This window comes from Nipponia nippon, unplaced genomic scaffold (genome assembly GCF_047370975.1).
Source record: "Nipponia nippon isolate SJK-2023a ecotype South Korea unplaced genomic scaffold, ASM4737097v1 scaffold_1, whole genome shotgun sequence".
NCBI lineage: Eukaryota > Metazoa > Chordata > Aves > Pelecaniformes > Threskiornithidae > Nipponia > Nipponia nippon.
The window spans coordinates 56,159,813-56,183,145 of NW_028262290.1; the positions used below are offsets into that span (position 1 = coordinate 56,159,813).

General features: G+C 43.6%; 1 protein-coding gene across 10 annotated transcripts in view; it reads left to right on the plus strand.

Annotated features, from left to right (window-relative positions):
- MTCL1 (microtubule crosslinking factor 1) overlaps positions 1-15,390 on the plus strand; it is a 112,010-nt gene extending 96,620 nt beyond the window's left edge. For 6 of the 10 annotated variants that reach the window (XM_087756443.1, XM_087756468.1, XM_087756478.1 and 3 more), the window contains 4 exons: positions 1,412-1,717; positions 4,525-4,556; positions 5,972-7,532; positions 14,149-15,390. In XM_087756443.1, coding sequence (XP_087612569.1) covers positions 1,412-1,717; positions 4,525-4,556; positions 5,972-7,532; positions 14,149-14,358 — 2,109 coding nt within the window. In that variant the 3' untranslated portion in view covers positions 14,359-15,390. Of the gene's footprint in view, positions 1-1,411; positions 1,718-4,524; positions 4,557-5,971; positions 7,533-11,063; positions 11,122-14,148 lie in introns of all 10 variants that reach the window. The other 4 variants (XM_087756497.1, XM_087756517.1, XM_087756523.1 and 1 more) reach the window with 2 other exon arrangements.
- The last annotated feature ends 7,943 nt before the right edge of the window (positions 15,391-23,333 follow it).

Genomic DNA, 23,333 nt, shown 5'->3' on the forward strand with positions numbered 1-23,333 from the left:
GATTCAGAGAGCGAGCCAGTAAACTGTACTGTTTTCTTATAAAGGTTACCAGACCATTATCCTTATAGGACCTCTGAAAATCTGGAAGGGCTTGCAATTGGAACTGTGTATACAGCAAATATGCAATTACCATTTCTCCTTGCTTTGGGTCTTGCCCCATATGCTGGAGAATGGACTCCAGGATCTCTTGAGATATGTCTTCTGGCCCCCCTACCTTTGTAGTATACCTTAAATTAGCTTCTTCCAATAAAACTGTTTCAGATTTTATGTATCATAAGCAAAACACTGAAGATGCATTCACCTTTTTGTCGACCCAAATCAAGCAAAAATCTCAGTGACTTCAGCCCAAGTGCAAATGTAGTCATCTGAGACCTAAAATGTTTTGATCTACATTAGGCCATACGATGTCTGTTTATTTTTCCAAACACATACAACAAGATTAAAATGATATGTTTTGTAGGTCCTCCGTCTCCAGGGTCCTAGGGAATGGCTTGCATTTGCAGGTTATTGTCACTAACCTTAGCAGGCTGCTCTAGCAAAACATCAGAGTTACTTACCAGGTTCCTGCTGTCATTCATCATGTTTGAAAATATCACTTCATCTATCCTGTTGTATTTAAAATTAAAGGAAAAGTTGATCACAAAACCTAATTTTAAGATTGGAAGTAGTTTCAATTTCGCTAGTGGTTCACTCTCTATTCACCCAGCTTTTGCAAAGTGTAGAGTTAATAGCTTTGATGGCCCTTCTATAAATATGCATTTTCTTCAAACATGCTTTGCATGCCTAATTCATCCCTTTCACAATGCTCTTCTGTACAAATAGTCAACTTTCTATCCATGCATTAGGGCTAGACAGTCTTTAAAACAAAGCTTTTCTCTTTTGTTAAGTGGAATTTTCCACCTCTGGAAACAAGTGATGTACATAAAAGCGCAACCTTTGTATTGCTGACCAGAAGAAAAATCTGTTTGTTTTGATGAGACTCCAAGTCACTCACCCTTCCTTGAGCTTCAACTTCTACTGCTTTAGGATGTCATATCAAGATTGCTTTTAAATAACAGTTGGTGTTGGTTTGTTTCTTTAAAAATCAGATTACGGGCAGATGTATTATTTTGTGTATATATACATGCAGTGTGTATATAAGTATACATATATATGTAAACAAGCAAAACTATACATATACACATACACATTTAATCACTCAAAATCCCATGAGTAATAGCATCAAAGTCCTAGAGACATCTCCCTTTGTGGAAGGACCAGTGCGGCAATGCCGGCGTCCCTGGAGCCAGGCGGTGATCTCAGCCTCCCCAAGCTTGGCATGGGTGCCTTGCTCCTGGGGAAGGATGAGTTCTGCAGAATGCCATACACTGCGTAAGTAATTGCTGTTCGTTTTAATTTGCCTTGTTTCCAGCTTCAGAACGAAGTGAGCCCCCAAAGAGGAAGTGGTTTTCTGTGTGACCAGAAGGAGAGTAACCTTCGTCCATTTATGACCCAGGGGAACCTTCACGTGCCTCGTTCGATGGGGTCAAGATCCTACTCTGATTCAGATGCCATTCAGTTTGATGATCGGTCACTGTCTAAGTTGAAGGAGAGCGATCGGTGCAGCGCCACAGAAAACCTCTTTCTGGAGTCGCTGTCTCTTGATTCCCCCGATGAGTCTGATGAGCACCGGTCTCGGCAGCTGGAGCGGGAGAAATTCTTGACCGGATTAACGGAAGTATGCGCTCTTCTACCTTCCATCAAGCTGGCGTGTTGTCTCTTATGTCAGAATTGGTACAGCATCCATGCTATGGGAAGTGAGATATTGTGTCATGGGCACTGCTTACAGTTACCCAGTAGTAAATTTGGTATGGGCGAGGTTTCATTCCTTGTTATGAGCTGATTAGACCAGTGTTGATCACCCGAGAAACTGGGAGCCAGCCTAAAGATTACCTCACCTTGTGGCCATTCTTATTATGTATAATAACTATATTTGACAAAATATATTGGTTTAGAAGGTCTTAAATCTCTTTCAGTTGTAAGTAGATACATGTATATGAAGAAACATGGGCTATATTTTGTTAGTAAAGCAGTAAGTGCTGTAGAGAGGCACTTCTGGTTGTTCCATTGTGGTTGCCTTCTAAATAGATTAGCATGAGTGAGATGAGATATCGAAGTTGTTATTCATCAGCAAAGTACGTACCCTCAGACTACACCATAAAGCTATAAAGATGTAAAACGCACTGCTAAAAGATGCCATTGGGCCATAGTGAATGTAGTTTGTGTCCTGCTAAATTCTGCACCACCACAGGCTTACTTTCACCGGTTCCAGGTCTTCATAGTTCTGTTTCTATTGTTGCTGAATGAAAGCCGGGGTCCCCGTCCCCATATGCTGGTACAAAGTAGCCTGTGAGGTGGCATATTATATTAGTGGCACTGAGAATGTTCATACTAATGACAACTACATACTTTAATGGTTCCTGTGCAATTAAAAACACATTACAACATGAAAACACTAATATCTCCTTTATTTTCTGTTGTTCCTTGAATGTTAGTGGCTGTTACAGAGCAAGAAGCGTTTGGAGACTGCCAGAAGTTAAAATTGTCAAGCCGGCAGCACATTGCTTGATGCAAGTTTTGAGTACTTTCTTCTTGCCTGAAAATTCAGATTTGTGCACATGGTTTAGATATTTGGCTTGTGCTCTGAGCACGTAAATACCAGTTGGGTGTACATATTATAGCAAATAGGGAAGCAGAAGCTTCCCAGTCAAAGATGTATCTGTGTACTCTGGCTTGAAAATTTGACAACTCTGGAAAAGAGTTTGTCAACAGGTCAGATCTCAAGCTCCCTGCAGGACCAGGTTCACTGGTGTGCCTTGAACATGTGCGCCTGTGAAAATTTGACCCAAGCATTTCTTTGAGAGCTATAACATTGTTACTTAGCTAAAGGACTGGGAAATCAAGTTCTTTGAGAGGAAGAAGAGAAAAAAAGATTGAGGCGAGAAACATGACCACCCTTCTTACGTTTTAAGTAGCTGTAGGTACCTGTGTGTTGCAGTTAGATTTTCCTCCCTCAGTGCCATAAATGTACAACTGGTGATGTGGGAGTCCATATTTATTATTTCTTAGCTTTTATTTCATACATGTCCAAGTGTTCAGTGAAGAATGTCAGTACCAGTGTCAGGGATCTATGTTTTGTGTTTCATTTGGATTGCTTTCTTTCCTTCAAATTCAGTCTGGTATTTTAGAAGAGAAATATCTCTTCCCTTTTCTGTTTTTCAGCCTTTACCACCATTAACAAAAGGGTTGGCAGCCAAATTTGATCCTCGGTGATATTTGCATAGTTTCTTTGCTTCAAAGCATGTTTTAGTGAAACCTGGGCAAAGTCATTTCCCCTCAGAGGGCTGGGTCAGGCGAGACTGCTTGGAGTTTAATGAATAGCTTCACTGAGGATGCAGAGAGGGAACTGCAGCCTGCTGACTGTTCCTCTCCTTTGCATTTTCTTTGTGGTACTAACTGCAGTAGAAGTCAATCCAGTCTTCAGCCTGATTCTCCATTTAGTTAGATCAGATTTACTCTGTAGTAACTCCACTGAAGCCACCAACATTGTTCCAGACTTACACCAGAGTGTCTGAAAGAAGGATCAGTTTATTCCTGTTTTTCCCCCGACTGTGCATAAATACCAGAAAGGTATCTGCTGAGTTAGGCAGTGCTCTTTTTGAATAGGCATAACTTGAAATACACTTCTGTGTTGGTAATGTTCTTGATTTCATGAGGTCGAATAAAAATAATAGGTACTAACGCTCTTTTTTCCGATCATATTTTGTATTCCCTGTATATTATTAGAAATATAATCAAACACTTAAAATAACAACTGTAGAGCAATTGCTTCAGAAGTATCTATTAAAAAAAAAACCTCATCATGGGAATTGTCACAGGGAAATAATTGCCATAAAAACATCTTAATGCTGTTAGCAAGCTGTAGGTATTCCCCCTATGAAACAAGTAATAGTCTTCCCATACATTTAATATAGGGTTGAAACTTAATGAGTTTCAACTGGTGCCATTAATTGGTTCCTAGAGAACATAAAATGAAGTCTTATGTCAAAGGAGCCCAGTTTATCTCTTATTTCAGCACAGCTAGGTCTCTGGCATAAAGCAGATTAACTCCACAGAATAAATTCACTCACAAATATATGGTCCAAAACAATATATTGTAGATGTGGAAAAAAAGGCATTTGCAGTTTACTTCCATTTGTGATTGCACAGGACTATAAAAGTTCAAGGCTGTTGCAGATTTGGTGTACAGGCTTTCCCTGGGCAGTCTGTTGTCCTGATGGGATTGCCCATTCTGCTACCCATGTACAAAGGGAAGGATATTCCCACTGGCAATTTAAGATTCTTTATCAGAGGGAAAATCAGGCACTTTTTAGAGACAAACGTACCTGGTGGAACTAACTGGAAGTGAGTGACAAAACACCCACAAGCTAATGCCGCCAATGGGTCCAGAAATAACTTATGCTGTTTGTTTCTGTTTTTCTTCAGGAGGAAGAAACACATAAAGGAAATCTTCAAAGGTGAGTAAAACTTACAGAGAAAAAAACAGCAAATATTCAGCTGCCAGAGCTATAGGTCTCTGGCACCCAGACCACAGAGCCGAGGCATAGCCATGCCGCCTCCTAAGCAGCCTCCGAGCCAGATTAATGGATTTATCCAGGGATTAATTTGTCTCAATATGCTTCTGTTCTACTCTCATTAACTTGGGCCACATTCAGCTGTGGTACACAAAGATCAAACTGTATGAACATGCACGAAGCTGCAGCTTACGCTGAAGGCTACACCTACCCGTAGCAGGTAATGCAGACCTGTAGACATCAATATATAGAGGAAAACAGTTGGTGCTGAGGACCTGACATGCCCCTACATGCCAGGGATATTTTGCTTTGGACTAGTTCTGGTCTGATCCCATGGCCTGAATACCCACCTAACCCTAGAGTGCATTAGTTGTGCTTCTGGAGCACATCTTCCAGCTCACTTTCATCCCAGAGGAACCCAGCCCATGCTCTCCGAGATCATCCCCTGATGCAAACCACAGCATCTGAATAGGAGATCCACTTCAAAACCGCACTCCTGATCTCACCTAACTCCCTAACGTAGATGCACCCTAATGGCAGCTGGTGCTCTTGATTAAAAACTCACAGTGTGATTTTACTGTATCCTCCAGATCACTGCTATATAAAACCCACTGCTTGCTGAATCCTCACCCAGCTTGCGTTACCTCATTTAGCCGACTCTGATAACTACATTCATTTGCATTTTTAAGTAGTCCCATTCAGAAAGCTTCTTTTGTTGTTTGATTTTTCTTAAAGCGAATCAGTAGGACAACTCAGCTGAATGCTTTTGATTTGTACAAACTAGCAAAGTGTGGGAAAGCCAGGAATCCAGCATTATCACACAGTGATGCCCTTTGGCTGAATTATAGCACAAACTCAACTCACCGAGCCAGTTCAATGTAACAGCGTCTAGGCTGGATGCCCCACATCGCTATGCACCAGCTGTGCAGCCTGGGCACTCTCAGGAGTGGAGGTGGACTTGCCGACTTGCCAGCAAGTCGGAAATACTCTACATTTGCTTTGAAAAGTGTGCCTCGTATTGTCGCAAAGACTCATTTTCTGTGAATGGTATATTTGTGAAATGTATCCTACTACTCTATATTTCAGACTTTTGCCAAGCAGTAATCCATGAGAAAGCAGTAAATTAAGAGCCATTAGTAAACCATTTGGTACTTTTAATGACACATCAGGAATGCTTGCATTTCACAGCTATTTTAAAAATAATAGAAGGGAACTTTAGTGAAAGAGAGGGCTAAAGTGGTTTCATACATAAGCAGATAGTGAAAGTCATGTTTCCTGAGTTAGTGTGCTGCTCAAAGTAAGTTGTTCTGTGAGAGTTTCCAAGCCTATGAGTGACACTCTCGTGTTCCCCTCTCCAGGGCGATGTCCGTTTCTTCCATGTCAGAATTTCAGCGCCTGATGGATATTTCTCCATTTCTACCAGAAAAAAACTTGCCTTCGTCCAGCAGCAAAGATGACATAACCCCTCCCCTGTCTCCTGATGATCTGAAATACATTGAGGAGTTCAACAAAAATTGGGATTACAGTAACACTAGGAACCACGGTGGGGCCACTGAGAAGCCTGCTGAAGGCTGGGCAGAAAGGACAGAAATTGGGAAAGCCGGGAATGATCCTGCTTCAGATCCCTTCCAGGCATCATCGTGGTACCTCACAACCAGTGTCACTATGACAACTAACACCATGACCAGCCCGGAGCACTGCCAGAAGCAGCCAACGAGGAGTCACGGTGTAACCGAAAAAATGGGAGTTCGGGTCTTTCACAGCCCACCGGTTGTCCGTAGGTTTGATAACTCGGTGATAGCTGGCAGCGAAGGAAAAAACCAGGTTGAGCCAGACTTCCTGTTTTCTGTGACCAAAGCTATGGGGAATGTCGCTGAGACAAAAGGTGCTTCCTCGGATGTGTTTGGAAGATGGTCTTGTGACCTGGCCAAACATCATAAGGATTTTCTGGAGAGTGGTCTTCATCCCATTGAACGTCCTATTTGCACTACTGTGGGCTTTGCCTCACCCTTGCACAGCTTGGAGATGTCCAAAAACATGAGTGATGATATGAAGGAGGTCGCTTTCTCTGTCCGAAACGCAATACGTTCTAACTCTAATTCAACAGAGCCTCAGTTTAAGGACACCGCGTGTCAAACCAATGGTATGAGAACGACAGGGACGCAGACCACCCAGACGATCAGTGTTGGCTTGCAGACGGAAACCCTGCGCAGTATCACCAGCAGTCCACACAAGTGTCTGACACCAAAGGGGGGGTCCACGCCTGTCTCTTCACCATCCAGAAGCCTAAGAAGCAGGCAAGTGACCCCCGTCATTGAAAAGGTCCAGGCTAAGTTTGAACGCACATGCTGCTCCCCCAAATATGGCTCTCCAAAGTTGCAAAGAAAAGTCCTTCCCAAATCAGACCAGCCAAATAACCGGACTTTGCCTGGCACACCTCAGAAAGGATTCAGTGAGTCCGCTTGGGCTAGATCAACTACTACAAGGGAGAGTCCTGTCCACACCACCATCAACGATGGCCTCTCCAGTTTGTTCAACATTATTGACCATAGCCCCATCTTTCATGAGACCTTCCAAAAATGCCCCAGGTCTAGCAGCCGGTCCAGGTCAGCAGAACCCAGACCAGAACTGGGCCCAGTGCAGGAGCCATGTACAAATGCCCGTGGCAGATCACCAAGTCCTCTCCGGTTGGGGACAGAGACACAAAAGGAAGAAGGGAGTGAGGTGACAAGTATCAGGCAGGACTTATCTGCTCCTCCAGGTTATACACTTACAGAAAATGCTGCCAGGATCTTGAATAAGAAACTTTTGGAGCATGCCTTAAAGGAAGAGAGAAGGCTACCTTCACACAGCCCACCAAATCTTAGCAATGACAACAGCACAGGAGAAATTGTCAAAGTAGATCCAGGGTCCATAGAGGTAATGAGTTTGTTTGTTTTTCCTCCTATAGCTAAATGCACTCTTCTTTGAACAAATGCATTATGAGATCTCTTGCAGTCCTAGTGAGTATTTACAATGAGTATCCTAGTTCTGTCATGGTACCACCAGCAAGTCCCAGTCATGAAACTATTGGATTAATCACTGAAGAACTCGTTAAAGAATTGAGTTTCTATCCTGACAGCTTATCAGGCTTGAAAGCATCAGAAGAGCTTTATCCTTTACAGGATAAAGATGCCTTTACAGGATAAAAACGGTTCTCCCCTGAATGACTGGGGTAAGGGTCTTCTGTCACAAAACACACAACACATTACAGGTGCTCTAGGGCCTCTAGGTTTGAGTACATTTCTCTTTTATGCTGGGTGGAAAGGTAGACTCTTTCTCCTACGCAAAATGGGTCTTAACAAGTTTGTGTGAAAAATAGCCTCTACGATACCCTGAACCAAAACTTCAGGGCCTTCAGCATACCTTTTCTGGACGTATCTGATTAAGTTTGACATGGGTCTGTGAATGTGATTAAATGGCGTGACGTTTGGTACTGACTGTTGCAGCCTCACAAAAAAGAGAAAAAGAAAAAAAAAGATAATCAACTAGTCTAAGCACATACATACTTACTGTTTTAGAACTCTATTGATATTTTGCTGTCAACAGCGTAAGAGTCGTCATCTGTCTCAGCAGGTATGCCCAAGTATTGGGGGTCAGATTCTCAGGTACAGTAATGTGCTACAGCAATCAACAAAAAAGAGGGTGTAATGATGGGCAAAAGCTTTCAGTTATCTGTGTCTAAGCCTCCTGTTTCTGGTGAAACTTTATGCACATAAGAGTGTTGCCCCGAGGAGGCCTGGAGAAGCTGAATTATGCCCAGCACATGTTGTCTTTCTGGTAGAGCACTGAAACGGCATGTGCTCTGCTGGTGGGTGATACTCCCCAGGGCAGGAGCCCCTCATCCTCTCTGCCCCTTTAGCATCCTGGTGTTTGCGTGGGCCCCAGCTACAGGGCAGCTACTCCTCCTTGACCCCTACACACCCCAGACATCCCACCTTGGCCTCGCTAGGCTCACTCCTACCACTCCTGCCTCAGATAGTCTCAAGGGAAGGTTCAAACCCCATTTTCTAAGTCAACATTTGGCTTGAAGGATTTGTGGGAACCTGAGTGCCGAGACTTTTGATCTGTAGTTTGCCTTGAACTAGCAGGTGGTTCTCAATGGACAATCGGTTCCTCTTTTGTAGGTACTGCTCAGAGGACATGATCTTTTTAGCTTAACAGAGGATCCAAAGCTGAGGATATATTCCCTGTATGCAGTTTAAACAGATATAAATAGGGAAGTTTGTACATATGAAAAAGAAACCACATGCACATTATAAATAACAGTGAATGAAAGTGGGCTTTGTGCACAAGTCTCAGAGTGAATAAAAGTGGAAAGCAGCCTCATTTATTTGACTCTTTCTAGCTATCTCTGTATTTTGTCCTTAGTTCGAAATACTGGGAACGCACTACCAGTCCTTACTAGAAAGTATGTTGCACTCTTACAGGTTCAACTCAGCTTTGCCTTCAAGGCATCCCTGGAAACTCTTGATTTCCTCCTGCAGGCTTCAAGTATAAGTAAATGGATGTCATCCCACATCATCACAAATTGCTGTTGGCAAAATACAACTAGTGTCAGTACCTGAGTTTGATGCATGGAGAGATTTGTGTCAATGCTGTTTAGCAAAAACCCATTGACCATCAACCTGGCAGAAAATTGCTCCTCTTTGTGAATTCTCAGTATCTTTTGCCTGATTTTTTGAGTTCCGAGCCTCAGAGCTAAGAATTGTTTTTCCTTGCAACTCTTCCTCAGTTGTTATGACTGTTGTCTAGATGGACAGGTTACGATCTTTGGGTGGTCCTGTCTTTTCTCAGGAATATGCATTGAAAAGGAAGGTGGTGGGTGTTCACACGATGAGCTTAGCTTTCCTAGGTGAGGTGGTGCTCTACAAGATGTACTTAATGGCGCACGGGTTCGCTGCTGAAAACAAAACTGCAAATAAGTGTAGACTCTGCAGATGCCTTGGGTTATTTATGGATTACACTGACCACACAAATTATACTTTGTACAAATTCCATTTAGCACATATTGTACAAAGCCAGACGCAGCAGCAGGCTGTGCTTGGGGCAGTGTCATGTCAGCACTGCCCCTACCACCCTCCTGTAGATCCCTGCTCTGCTTCCCCCTCACCTGTTGGTTTCTGGCCAAGACAAGTGACCTTCTTACCACCGAACGCCTTCTTGTTTCTGCAGTCATGGCATGGTGTATTAATGACTTTTAGACTTGCATGGAGCACCTGTTGGTGGCTTTTCTTTAATTTGAGCTTCTGAGTGGTTTAGTTACATAATTTTATTTTATATTCCTGCTGCAAATATGAAATCTAGTTCATATATATATTTATATATTTACATACATACATATGTGTGCATGTGAGTGTATATGCATACATAGTAGTAATAATTCTGTATTTTCTGACTTGCTCAGAGCTGCTTACAAGCAAATTCATATCCACCCAGTGCAGCCCAGTAGTGTCTTATCCTGCTAATTTGCTAAACCACTATCTTACTTGCATATCATGGGATTTATAAATATTACTATTAAAAATGCAGATTAGCATTACCTAACTAACAATGTAAGAGCAGTATGAATGTTTTTCTTCTATGACTAGCAAGGTTGTAAATCATAGAGGTTACACAACAGCCCTGGACTGGGGGTCAGACCCACTTCTGGAGATAGCACTGGGAAAGGACCATCCACACGGACCCACGGAGGCGAGGGCAGCTGCTGTGTCCTGTGCTCACTGGGGCAGAGCAATTGCCACACGCTTGCCACTGAACCATTCGGCACTGCAGGGGGGATGTTAAAAAGAAGGGAAGATGTTGTCAGAATTAAAGTGCTTTTGCTTTAGTTTGAGTCTCCCATCCAGTGTCGCTGTTAAATAGGAACAAGGAAGAAGGGTGAGGCAAAGGGCTTTCACGAAACCTGAGCAACATAAGCATAAGCAACATGAGAAACATAAACATCATAAAATATCAGTCACTTTTTCGTTTGTTAAAGATTTCCTAAACAGAAATTCTCTCTTGAAATCAAACAAAGGAAAAAAAAATACAGCTTTATTCCTCTTTCACAGTAATGTGGTTTTTCCCTAGTCTTAATCAAGGTTGGCAAAGGATAACGAATGTGTTTCTCTGCTGAGTAGAAATGTTTGGTTTGTTTAATGCTATGTCCACTTCTGAGACTGTGCTAGGATTGTAAAGGGTTGGTTTGTTTACTTCCTTGCTTTCTAAATCTTTTTCTGCTAGTGGCTTATCTTTTTTTGTGATTATTAGTTTCCCTGTGATAACAGCGGTAACATGATCTGAATGGATAGTAACATCTGGAGACTTCTTCCTTGCTGACATGAAATCTTCACCTTAAAAAAATAATTGATTAAAACAGTTCTTTCCAACCTACTTGCTTTCTTTTTCTTTTCTGTCTGTTCTGTCCAGAACCAAACTGTCTTATTAACTGCCCCCTGGGGACTCTAACCCTGCCTGCCTCACTGCTGTAAGTCCTTTCTACCTTGTTTCCAGAGCTTTCCGAAAGCGGTCATTTTTGAACATGTGGGTTAACGGAGGGAAATAAATGACCACAGCTCCAGAGGTATCGGCACGCACCCGACATCCCTGTGGGGTCCTTCGTATGCGACGGTCAGAAAGCGCTCAGGATAGGAGCCCATCTGCTGTCTCCTGCAGCAGCACGGGCTAGGAAGAGGTCACACTTAAGTCAAAATCTGTGCTGTTGGGGCTTTTTGTTAAACTTTAAAACATAGGCAAAATGTAAGACCAACATAAAGGTATGCAAAAGTGCTGGGGAGGGATTCAGATTTATAAGAAACATCTCTTTTTTTGACAAATACACAGCACTGCGCAGAGCTTCTGGCTGCCCTGGGTTGCATTCCCTCCGGCCATGGCTACAGCAGCAGGAGGAGAGGGCTGCAGAGGGGGGTCCAGCACCAGCCCGTGGCTGAGGGTCACCTTTGCTCATTAAGCTGTTCCCAACCCAGTTTTGGCCAGTGGCTGGGGTTGCCACAGCAGAGTGAGTGAAGAAGCTGTGCAGATGTGAGCTATGACTCCACTCTGCCTCAGAGCCAGAAAACTGTTTTATTTATATATTAATATGGGCATAGCCATGGTGGCTGACAGCCTGGCTTAGGAAATAGCTAGAAACTAAAGCTGAAATCATCTTTCCCATTTTCAGTGTCCAGGCCAAGAAATGCTGCCTGTCCACCCACACCCCCAAGCAACCACCACACTAAATTGCCCACAGGATATTATTTTTTTTAAACATTTCTAGCTATGATAGCTACGTGCGGTAAGTGAGGAGGGGGTTTCACAAACCATTCCAGACAGTTTGCTTGTCATGGCTGGATTTCCTTAGCGCAGGCCGAGGAAGCCAAGCTGCAGATGGGGGTGACTGACTCAGCAGCCAGCACGTTATACAGTTACGCTGCCAGTCACTTCTTGGCCTTGGAGTAACATCCATCGCGAACCCAGCCTTGCATTGTGCTGGGCATGTGTACATCACAGATAAGACGAGCTTAACCCTGCCGTTCGGTAAAAGCTGACCAACATCTGCCAGCATGCTGGAGAGAGGCTTTTGAACAGGGAGGCAGCAGTGGAAATAAATTTTGTTATCACCATGCTGACTCTCATTTGCTGCTATGAAACTCGGATAAAGCAGCCAGAAGCAAGCAGTGCTATAGAGATATCATTTTAAGCCGCTGTTTAGAAAGAGGCGAAGAGAAAACCCACAGATCTCATAGCCTCAGTTCATTGTGTTGCGCTGCCTGTGAGTATTGCTGCACATATGTATTTCTCTTAACAAATCTGAGTCTAGTGGCAGCTTTCACAGACCATATGTTGCCCCAGGCACAATGGGATAAGGTGAAGTAAGGACACGGAGTCAATCTTCTTAGCACCGATTTATATTTCAGCCTTACTGTTGTTTTAGCAAGGGTTGTTGTGAAGTTTACGGCACAGAGATGGGGTGGGGGTGAGGATGCAGAGAGGCAGCGGTGCGGGCCTAGGCTCCGTAGCCCCCTGAGCAGGTTCTGCGGTGGCTCCCAAGTCTTTCTCATAGGGCCGAGGGCAGATGAGCACGGCGCTGCCTTGAGCGGTGATGTGCATCTGCTGAGCACCCTGTTGGCTGCGTATTGCCCAAAGGCACCGAGGTTCACCCTTCAGAGAGGCTTCCCCAAGTCTGATGATGTACTCTCTCTGCAACACACGCCTGCACAAGCTCCATTTCCCGTACCTCAGCTCTGTGTCTTCAAAATTGATCTTTCCGTCATGTGACATTCATGTTTTGTCCTCTCACTGCAACAGAGAGGTTCAATGGCATATCACCTTGTTTGTTCACTGCCAATCACATCATGTTACCTACTCCAATGTTCTCCATCCCTAGTCACGTTTCTCCTTCTTTGCTTCCTTCTGCATCGTTCTACTGCTGCCTCGGTTTCCTTGTGCCTTACCGTGCCAGAGCTTTTCCTTTGCATTGTGTCGCTTCTGGTCTCTCTCTTCATTTATCACCAGTTTTCATGCTGATTTTGAGACTGGTTTTTATTGAACTCTCCTGTCCTCTCCAGTGACTGCTCCTCAGTCTACACATTTCTATAGGATGACAAACTCGTCTGGTTTGCTTTTCTAAATTACAAAGTATGCAGTGAAATTTCGACATTTGGCTTCGGCGCTGCAAGACAGACTTGCTCCCACAGTCACTCATCTGGATGTAAGGAGCATTCAGAGCGAGGCAGGAGGCCTAGCTGTGCTATGAGCGAAGTACAGAAATATTAGAAGCAATTACCAACTTACTGCCAGGGTGAAAAATCACAACTGCAGATTGTTTCTAATCACAAAGGCAGGCTAACCAAGCCTGAACAGTGGAAAGTTCGTAGAGGAATAAAATTTCAGGTTTTTTCCATTTCTGTGAATGACGTCTTTAACATACAGTACCACTGAATCCTGTAATTCAGGCTTCGGCAGCTGGCAGTAAGGAGTGACGTTGCAGAAGATGAAATCTGTAGGTAAGCCTCATCTTTAATCCAGCTGGAGATCATAACTAGTCCTGTAGTCATTATTCTGCTGCTAAGAAGTCTTTCCTGCACGTCAGGCTGAACTCTGAAGCAGACAAAAGGAGTTGGTGGTGGATTTTCACCCCACTTGCAAATGCCGAACCTGGCCCTTTTATGCCAGGTCAGCACTTAGAGCAACGTGATGAATAGTGGATTTTCTTGAATTATCATGCAAATGTGCTTTACAGCTCTTTTCTTTCTAGCACAAGGAGAATTAGCAAATGGAAGTTTGTCAGCTACTCCAGCTCATCCCAGACCTCTTTCTTTCATTCTTTCCTTACCTGTTCCATAAATCACAGACATACATGCAGATACCTGGAGCCCACGCACTGCTTGCTTTTGTCCAGCGACATGACAGATGCTTAGCTTTAGTTTGAATTTTTTGTTTCTTAATTCTTTTCGCATCCAAACGGCCGCTAATGTGAGTCACTAACCGCTGTTTTGCTTTCTTGGCTGCCAAGGAACTACCTTGTTCTGCACTAGCCCCGTCCCTCCAACCCTGCTTCTCCCGGCCAGAGAGACCAGCGAACCGTCGCCCACCGTCGCGATGGGCTTCACATTCCCCTACTGCCTCACAGTCGCAGTCCACCGGAGACCTGACTTCCTCGGAGGAGAGCGGAAGCAAGGAGCCGCCGGCAGAGACCCCCAGCCAGGGAGGCGAGCTGGCCTGACTCCGCACGGGAACAGGGGGGCTGCGACTCGCCTCCGCCAGGTCGCCCGCCAGCCGGCTCTGCCACGAAGGAGAGAGGTCCGCTTGGAGAGGTCAAAGAATGTTCTCAGAAGCAGCTGCTGAATGTCCGACCTGGGAAACAGAGGTGTTTCTAGAATGAAACAGTTAATGTGCCTGTAATAACTTAATTTTTTCATAGCTGAGAAAACTATTTTTGTCTCCATCTTTTCTACATACAGTATATTAACAAAAAACAAAACAAAAAAAAAAAACAAAAAAAGGGTAAAAATGATATAAAGTAAGATTTAAAATAAAATGTAAATTAAGTTTTAAGGGAATTTGAATATGTGCTCGCGCTCTCTCCAAATACTGACTGCCTTTTGGTTATATTTGCACTGTTATGTTTTCAATTTTGGTTTTGGGTTTTTTGGGTTGTTTTTTTTTATTTCATGTAAAACTAAGGTCTTAAGTTAATTTTATTCTATTTTAATGTCAGTGTTACCGGTTTTTAAAAGTAAGGTTTTAAAGATGCTTCAACTGTCTGAAGCGATACCTTTTAAGTAGTGAAGAAAGCCATTAAGCTAGTTCACTAGACTTGTATTAATTGAGATGGAGGGGAATACAGGTAAACACAAGAAAAAGTGTAAAAAAAAGAATGCCTCAGAAAGTCTTATGGAGTTAGCTGTAAAATACACCTACAATACTTGACTTGCATGCCTCTGGGTCCTCGCACTTTAGTGCATGTACATACTGCTACTGTACTTCTACCATCACATAAATGTGAGTCAACCTGTTTCACTGTAATATTGTTGTGAATTTACCTGTACTGTACTTTTATTGTTGGTATTCTTGCATTGACTATACAAAAAAGAGTTTTTAAATTATTGTTAGCAGTTCAACTGGCTATGTACAGTGTTTACTGAGAACTTCCTTCGTTTTGGGAAAACCATGGAGATCTCTGGGCATACTAAATTGTAACTGGTCTTGTTTAAGAGTCTGTTGGAGACCATGTGAAGTGGAAATAAAACCCTCAGTATTTACAAGCTGCTCGTGTTTTGTGATTTTTTTTTTTTTCTGATGGTAATTCCCAGGTTCATTTAACTGGGGTGGGGGGGAAGCCCCCAAACTCCTTTATTCATAAGGGAAGAAGAATGCTTCTTTATATGCAATAAATCATGGCAAAGCCACATATTATGCTGTGCTCCACAGACTCCTGTGAGCACTGGATCAGGCCATGGGAGGGTTTCTAAATTCGCTCACTAAACTCTGCGAAACAGCTGCTCATGCAGATAGCAGGACCCAACTTCTGAGCTCCTCTGAGGCTGTATGGCTTGTTGCTTTCAGTCGTTCATGGGAGTGAAAATTAGCCAGCTAAACATCATACCAAAAATATGACGTGCCATGTTAATCCAAGCTTATGTCTCATCTGCATTACACACAGAGACCAATAAAACCAGGGCTTTTGTAAAACTGGTGGCTAACACTGAGAAGTAAATGCAGACGAGAGTCCGCGTGCTTCCAAGAGGTAGAAGCCTCTCGAGCTATTTTGCCTGGGACCATCTGTTTGGCCACATGCTTTCTCTGGGAGCCCCAGAACTGCTCTGACTAGTTATCCCATCGCTGAACCGGCTCATTCTTGTTCAGTTTCCTTTGCCGAGGCTTTCGGAGGCTCGTTTGTTGAAAAGCACCATCTGGAATCCCTAGAAGCCTTTCTGGTTAGCTCTGCTGAGCGATAAGCCCCTTGCATCCCATCCTGCTGTGTCACGGCCGGCTTTCTAGGAAGTTTAATTCAGCTGTTGGATGAAAACAAACTCCCTAGCTGTTGGGTCAGCTCCTAAATACCAGCTGGTTGAGGTCTGATTTCTCCCACATCTGGAGCTACATTAGGACCGCGGCTATTAACCCAGTGTCAAAACGTCTACCTGTGGGTCATCATTATAAAAATTGCCACTTAACCAAGATAAGCAGTGACTGAAAAGTACTATTTTACCAGCCAAAGCAAGTGGTATCCAGTGCCGCTCTTGAGCAGCAATAATCATATCAGGTGCTAATTGCCTTCCCAGTTGTCTCAAAGCCTCGCTGCTAGCATTTTTTGTAAGCACTAAGTTATCCCTCCCCAAGTCTGAATGTTTAAGATTGTCCATGATGGCCACCCTACTTGCTTGAAAAATCTTCTTGCTGCAACACTTTGCTGAATTGTTGCAATGATTCCAGTTTGGGAGTGGAAGGAGGAGCATGTGCAAGAAGTGTTTAGAAGGTCAAAAAAGAGCCGCAATGGCTATTGAAGAAGACTTAAGCCACAAGGGAAAGATCCTTGTTTGTTCTCAAAAGCTTAATTACCAGGAGCAGCTTTGCAGGGAGAGGGGGAGGGGTTGCTGCTTCCTTAAAAGCTCTTTCTCCTAAATGAAGTAAGTTAAAGTTGCAAATGAATGAGCAATGTTGACTACCAGCAAGTAAAAATGCTGTTCTGTTTCTTGTGACAGCTGTAATTTTTTTTTAATGATGCAGAAGAAAATTCAAGTGACTGACTGATTCGTAGCTTTGATACCAGGAAATGGTATTTGCCTTTCAAATCAAGAATACACCAGCCTGCAGACTTAGCTGCTAGCCATCCTGAAATAGGAAGGTCTGTGAGGATAAGCAGCTGCCTGTGGCTTGACAGGTACAGTGCTTATGAAACAGCAGGAATCACTGAAACAAAAGCGAGACAGCAAGCAGTAGCAAGAAGCAGAAGGTTAAGCACAAACAGAAATTCTGTGGATGATTTTAACAAGAATCACGTTAATTAAACATAAGCTCCTTTCTAGTCTAATTAGCAAAAACAGCGACGTTGAGAAATATCACATTGCTACTGGCTCTTTGGAAACACCAGGGCTTTTATCTTCCAATCTTGCTGCTGGTGGGGCTGGGGGATTCCCCCCCACCGCCGCATTATTCCAGCATGCTCCATAATTACTTAAATAAATCATAAAATAAATGACAGGTCTGTAGTCCATCTAAGGTTATTTTAAAAGCTTCCGAGAGAAAATGAAAAGCCTTTTTAGAAGGTCTGCAGCTCACTCAGTGTCTGTGGGGTATCTGAATTATTGCTTCATGAATAATCAGGGCAGGAGAAGCCTCACAGATTGCCACACAAATTAGTGTAAGGGAATATGAATACGTCTGTCACAGCTTCGCCTGACGAGGCTGAAATAGATAGCTGGATTTCACCCAGGGGTTTGTGGTGCCTGAGACGATGGCCTTGGGATATCGCCCGGTCCTGCAACACAGGGGGATCAGGATCAGGACTGCGATCTGTGGCATCCTTCCCAGTCCAGCCAGCTTTCAGGAGGGGGCTGCAGCACCCCAGGGTGTTGGGATGTCCCTCCTGCCACAACACTGCAGTGTCCATGTAGGACCATGAGGGGGAAAAGTCACCCCTTTCTCCAGCTTTACTTCATGCCTCTCCGCAGCCAGCCGCCCCCCCACGATGCTGCCTTCCCCTTTACGCACCAGGCAAACATGGATACGTACCACTGGTAATGGTACTTGCCTACCCAAGTCCACAAGAAAAGACCCAAAATAGGACAACATGGCAACACCACATCTGTGTTGTGCCTCAGTGCCTGGACAAGGACCGGGCTTGGACCATCCTCCCCCAACACCTCCTTCCCCTTACATCCCCCTCTGTGCAGAAGAAAACTCCATGCACGCAGGGTACCCTAAGGCATGTATCATCCCCCACACACTTCCTTCCCCGAGTACCTGGAGCTATCAAGCTCCCTCATGCTCTCTTTGGAGGTACCACATCTCTTGCTTACTCCCTGTTCCCCTGTTTTGACTTCCTTTTATGTAAATCACTGCAACCTGCTACAGTATTATTAAGCTGCTGAGTACATATAATTTTCATATGAAATGACAGCTAATGTCTTCAGTCTCCACATAGCCCCAGCCTGCTTTCTGGAGTGGCTTAATGGCTTTAAGCAAAGTCTGCTTCCCTTCCCTGTTTACCATCTTCTTATCCATCTTGCAGGAGTATGAGCCATTCTGCCTTCAGGTTTGGGTGAGAAAGATTACTGCCGTGCTATAGAAGTGTCTAAAATAAAAAAAAAAAATATCATCTGTTGCTTAAAAAAACACCTTTTTTTTTTTTTTCCTAGCAAAGCAGATTTAGGACTTTTTCTCTCATTATTCATTCTTCACTGGTATACAAACACCTTCTGGAGGGCAATCTGGGCATCCTCTGAAAAAAATGTGAGCGAAATCCTGAGAGCACCTGGTGATCCAGGCAGGATCTTGCAGGTGAGGGAGGGCTCAACAGGCTGCTCAGCAAAGTCAGTGCAGCCACTCGTCCCGGAGTTGGCCTGAAGAAAGGCGGTGCTCCCTATGGAGTAACTGTTTGGAGGCAAAGTTGGGGCTGGGGCTGCACAGACCCGAAGTAGCTCCTCAGAAGTCCCTGATTTGGCAGCAAAAAGTCCCTGGTTTGGCAGCCATCAGTTGCAGGTTAGAGCTGTAAGAGTTCGAGAGGTGGGTGGCAGAAACGCTCCCCTGCTGGGGACAGGGCACCCACGCACCTGGGTTAGTCTTGCCCAGGGTGATGGACTGAGATCTGAGGAGAGAAGGTCATAGAAAAAAAACTGAAAAACAGTGTACTTGGCAGCTGCAAGTAGATGGATATCTGAATGAGAAGAAGAAAGAAGGTAGTCTGGATATTGAGTTTTATATGTCTCTTGATGGCAACAAGCCTGGCTGAGCAATGTAAGCGGATACTGCACTAAAAGGGAAGAGTGCTGCTAGGCTATGCAATGTGAATCCTATTAAATGCCAACAATAGCAAATTTTGCTTTGTCCTGTTAAATCCCTAGGTTTTTTTTTATATATATATATACCTTAATTGGATTTTTTAATCCCTACAGTAAGACTTTAGAATAGGTTTACACGGAAAAATGTCATGGACCCAGGTACTCTCCTCATCCTCCTGCTTCTCTCTCCCGCACTGTGATCCCTCTGGGTTAGGCTGCAGAAGAGAGAGCTGAGTGCAAGTGGACAGGCTCATCCCAAAGGCCTTGCTCAGCAGGCACCTCTTTCCCACTGAGTCGGCTGGAACCAAATTGGCTCCAAAATACTAAGCCCTGCAGTAACAGGCAACGGGGCACAATTTTGGGGTGTTGAAAATGTTGCCACTTTACATAGGAGAGGAGTGGTCCGTGTATTTTAGCTACTAAGAACTGCAATGTTAAGTGCTTAGGCAATTAAGAACATAAATCTCATTGATTTTCTGTCCAGGGAAGAGACCTAAGTAACTTAGATGCTTTGAGAACTTTTATCATGAGTCTCTGACTACAGCTTCAGCATGTTGGTCTTTAAAATATGGCCTTGGTTCCTGATGTTGTCTGAGAGAAGATGTGTATTGTGTAGTTCCTCGCTTGATTTTCTGCACGCTGCATTGGCAGGACAGAAAAAAAAAAAATCCACTTTGCATATATGAATGAGAGAAAGAACAATAAAGGCCATGATTTTGTCACAGCTATTTCCATGACAAAACCAAAGACTTCTGACAGGGTATTTTCTTAGTACAATGTCACTGTGGCTTGTCATGAAAATCACACCTTAGACAAAAACCAAAGCCCTGGCTTCACAAATTATCTGTGTTCGCCCCAGTCTGTGATGCCTCTGACAACACCACAGCTTCACTATGTGCACATAAAATGCAAGTTAAACATGTTCTACGGGCACCTCAAATGTTTTACAAATAGGAATTTATGTGTAGTCATATTAAAAAAAGCATATTAAATGTATTTTTTTATAAAGTAGTAGGACCATAAAATATTTGGGAGAAAAACAGCAATAAGAAGTCAGGAAAGACAGAATTAGCCCCTGAAACCAGCACCCTGAACGATGTTTGGTAAATAATGGGCCTGATTCTGATTTCCCAGGGAGCAGCCCTGGACCTGTGGCTTGGCTGTAGCAAACCTTGAGTTGTGCTACTGCATGGGAGGTCACACAAGGTTACAGACCTTGCCTGTCTATAACACTGACAGTGTCGCTCCAAATCAGTCTGTGTTTGACTGACAGGGAAACCCCGAGCTGATGGAACTGTTCTGTGCTGCGTTTGTCCAACAAGCCCTGGAGATTTCAGCAGGACAGACTGACCTGCCAAGAGGTGATGTCCTGAAGAACGCAGTGACACCCAATGGAGGAGAAATGGTGGGACGCTATTCCCCACATTATACAACCCTTTTCACATCAAGAACAGAAGCAAAATTATTTATTCAGAAACCTCAGCTCTATGATGTAACACCTCCTCATGTACGTGGGTTACTTTTACTCAGCAAATAATTAGCACATCTTCCTAGCACAGAGCTAAATAATTTAGTAGAAATATTTCCCTGCTTAGAAGAATCTGCCTGAGCTCCTGGCCAGCAGGTCTGGGTTAGGTGACCAGCAGCCCTCCTGATTCACATCAATCCTCCCCAAAGAACCGGGAGAACCTTTATTTGCTGCAGACCCTGTCCCACAATCACGGCTCAGCCACCACCGGGTCCCAGATCCAGAACTGCTTTATTCAGCCAGTCCCACTACCGGGGTTTCTGGTTTCTCCCACTGGAGTGAGTTACCCTGAAATCACCCCAATGCCAGCGCAGGAGATCCCTCCAGTGCTGGTTCTTCAGGTTAGGAAGAGGCAACTCTGAAACCCAAATGGAGCCAGGATGGGGAACGGAGTAAGGAACTAGCCCACTGTTACCTGAGGCCACTCCTGACCTGAATGGAAAAAAAACCCACCACCCTACACCAAAATTTAATTATCATTTGAGCTACTTAGCAAGTTAACTAAATTTACTGTGACCTACATACCAGAAAGCATTGGATATGTGGAAATACTTCTTTCTGTGTGAGTCAGGTCACTCAGTAAAATCTGGTTTAAAAATAGACACACACTTTTCTGAAGCCTCCATCAGTCTTACGGCAGAGAATGGCCAATCTGAAGAAGCAGTGAGACATTTTTAACCTTGACATCTATTAGGTCAGGCCTGCAATGATTTTAGTCTCTTGCCAGGGTAGCAGACAATGCTGACAGATGAACTGATTAGGCTTGGTGCACATTGCAGTGCAGACGCAGTAATTACAGCCTAGAAACAATCATTTAAACAGAAAATAATGCATTACATGCAGAAAGTTCATTGCCAGCTGCCTAGAGGCAGCACCTCCACGGCTGCTGCTCAGAAATAAAACACATCAGGCAACACATTGGGCACTAAATCTTTCTAAAAGTACATCAGCTAATGAGCAACCACTTATAAACAGCTGATATAGTCACAGAAGATAACACAATTAAATGTATATGTCGAAAACCATCTCCTAAAGACAGACAGATAAAGATGTATCCATCAATCTATCTATCTATCTATCTATCTATCTATCTATCTACCTACCTACCTACCTACCTACCTACCTGCCTACCTACCTACCTACCTATCTTTAAAAGAGAAAGTCTATTTTATCTTTTTACATTTAGTTATGTATATGTATATATACAGGGGTAAAAACAGGCGCCTAATAACAGATACCATGTACGGTCTATAAAATGGCCTTTTCCCAAACAGGGCGGAGGAGATGTCCTTCAGACCAGCACTGAAGCTGACCAGACGGACTTTTCCACACACCTTAGTATCATTTTCTATCCCATATCAGCATCACTCAACTTTTAACTGCAGACTGCTGCAAAGCTGCTCTTTGGAATAAAAGAGCTGAGTCACCACATCGTATTTGCTCTGCTGTTTTTAAACAGTATTTGTGTGTAAAAGCTCACCACAGATTAAGAAGATAAATACAACACAGAGCTTTAAAGATAAGTTAAATGGACAGTGAAAATTGGCCTTTAATCTACTTAGGAAGTCTTTGTGATTAAAGTCTAGCATTTTTTTCTGTGCTAATGAAGGACTAGGCAAGATGGTGACTGAAGAACTGTCTGGGGAATAGCGTATAAGCTGTGGAAGGTTTTGTTGTTGTTGCTTTTCTTTCTAAAACATTTACAGAGATAAATTTTGATTTCTTTTCCATATCAGTGTGATGAGATGAAGCATACAGACACTATCAAAAGATGAGTACATTGGCTTTCAACCTCCATCACAGCGAGTTTCTTTTTTCCAGCAGGCATCTGAGTGTGCTACCACGTACGTAAACCTCCTTTTAATGCATGTTTTATGCAAATAAGCCTTCGCTTTAGGGAGCAGCAGGCCACGGGCTGGCACATACATCAAACAGCATGCAAATCCTTCCCCACTGAAGACGTGGTTTATAGCGTGCCACCGGACTGTAAAAATGTAAAACATCTGTCAAATACTGTAGAGCTATGGCACAATGGCTGTTACAGACAGCCATGCATTGCATTAAGAGAGCATATGTTTTTCAAAACCTTCTCTGAGACACCTATACCCGCAGCAGTATATTCAGAAGCCATAAGAAATAGCAATTAGTCCTCCCGATGCTTTACGCTGGATTAGAAAGCAGAGGAAACAGGCACGGATCTCAGTTTAAACCACGTTAACCCAAGTTTAGCTTATTGACTGGATTTGCTGGCAACTGGTTTTAGCAGCAAGATAAAAATAATATTAAAAAGGCACTAGTGTTCACTGGGAGATTTTGGAAAGCCCAAGGGCAACCTGATTGGAACAACCGCATTGCACAGGGAGGTATCACTTCAGGTAGGGCTGCCCTCAGTTAACCCAGTATTTACCCAATGAGAAATGGAAACGAAACCTTATGTCCCAAATGAAATCAAAGAGGCTTTGTGTGCTCACCCCCTGTGAAAACGTGGTTATAAGAAACAGACACCTAAAAATAATTTTCTCTCTTCTATTCAGTCCTGCCACGCTTACCACTTCAGTACTTGAACACTACCATCCCATGGTTTAATAAGCAACATGACTGACATCTGTCCCATAATTTATTTGCTTGTCCTCTCCCTTGGGAAAGACCCGTGTGCACTGCAGACTG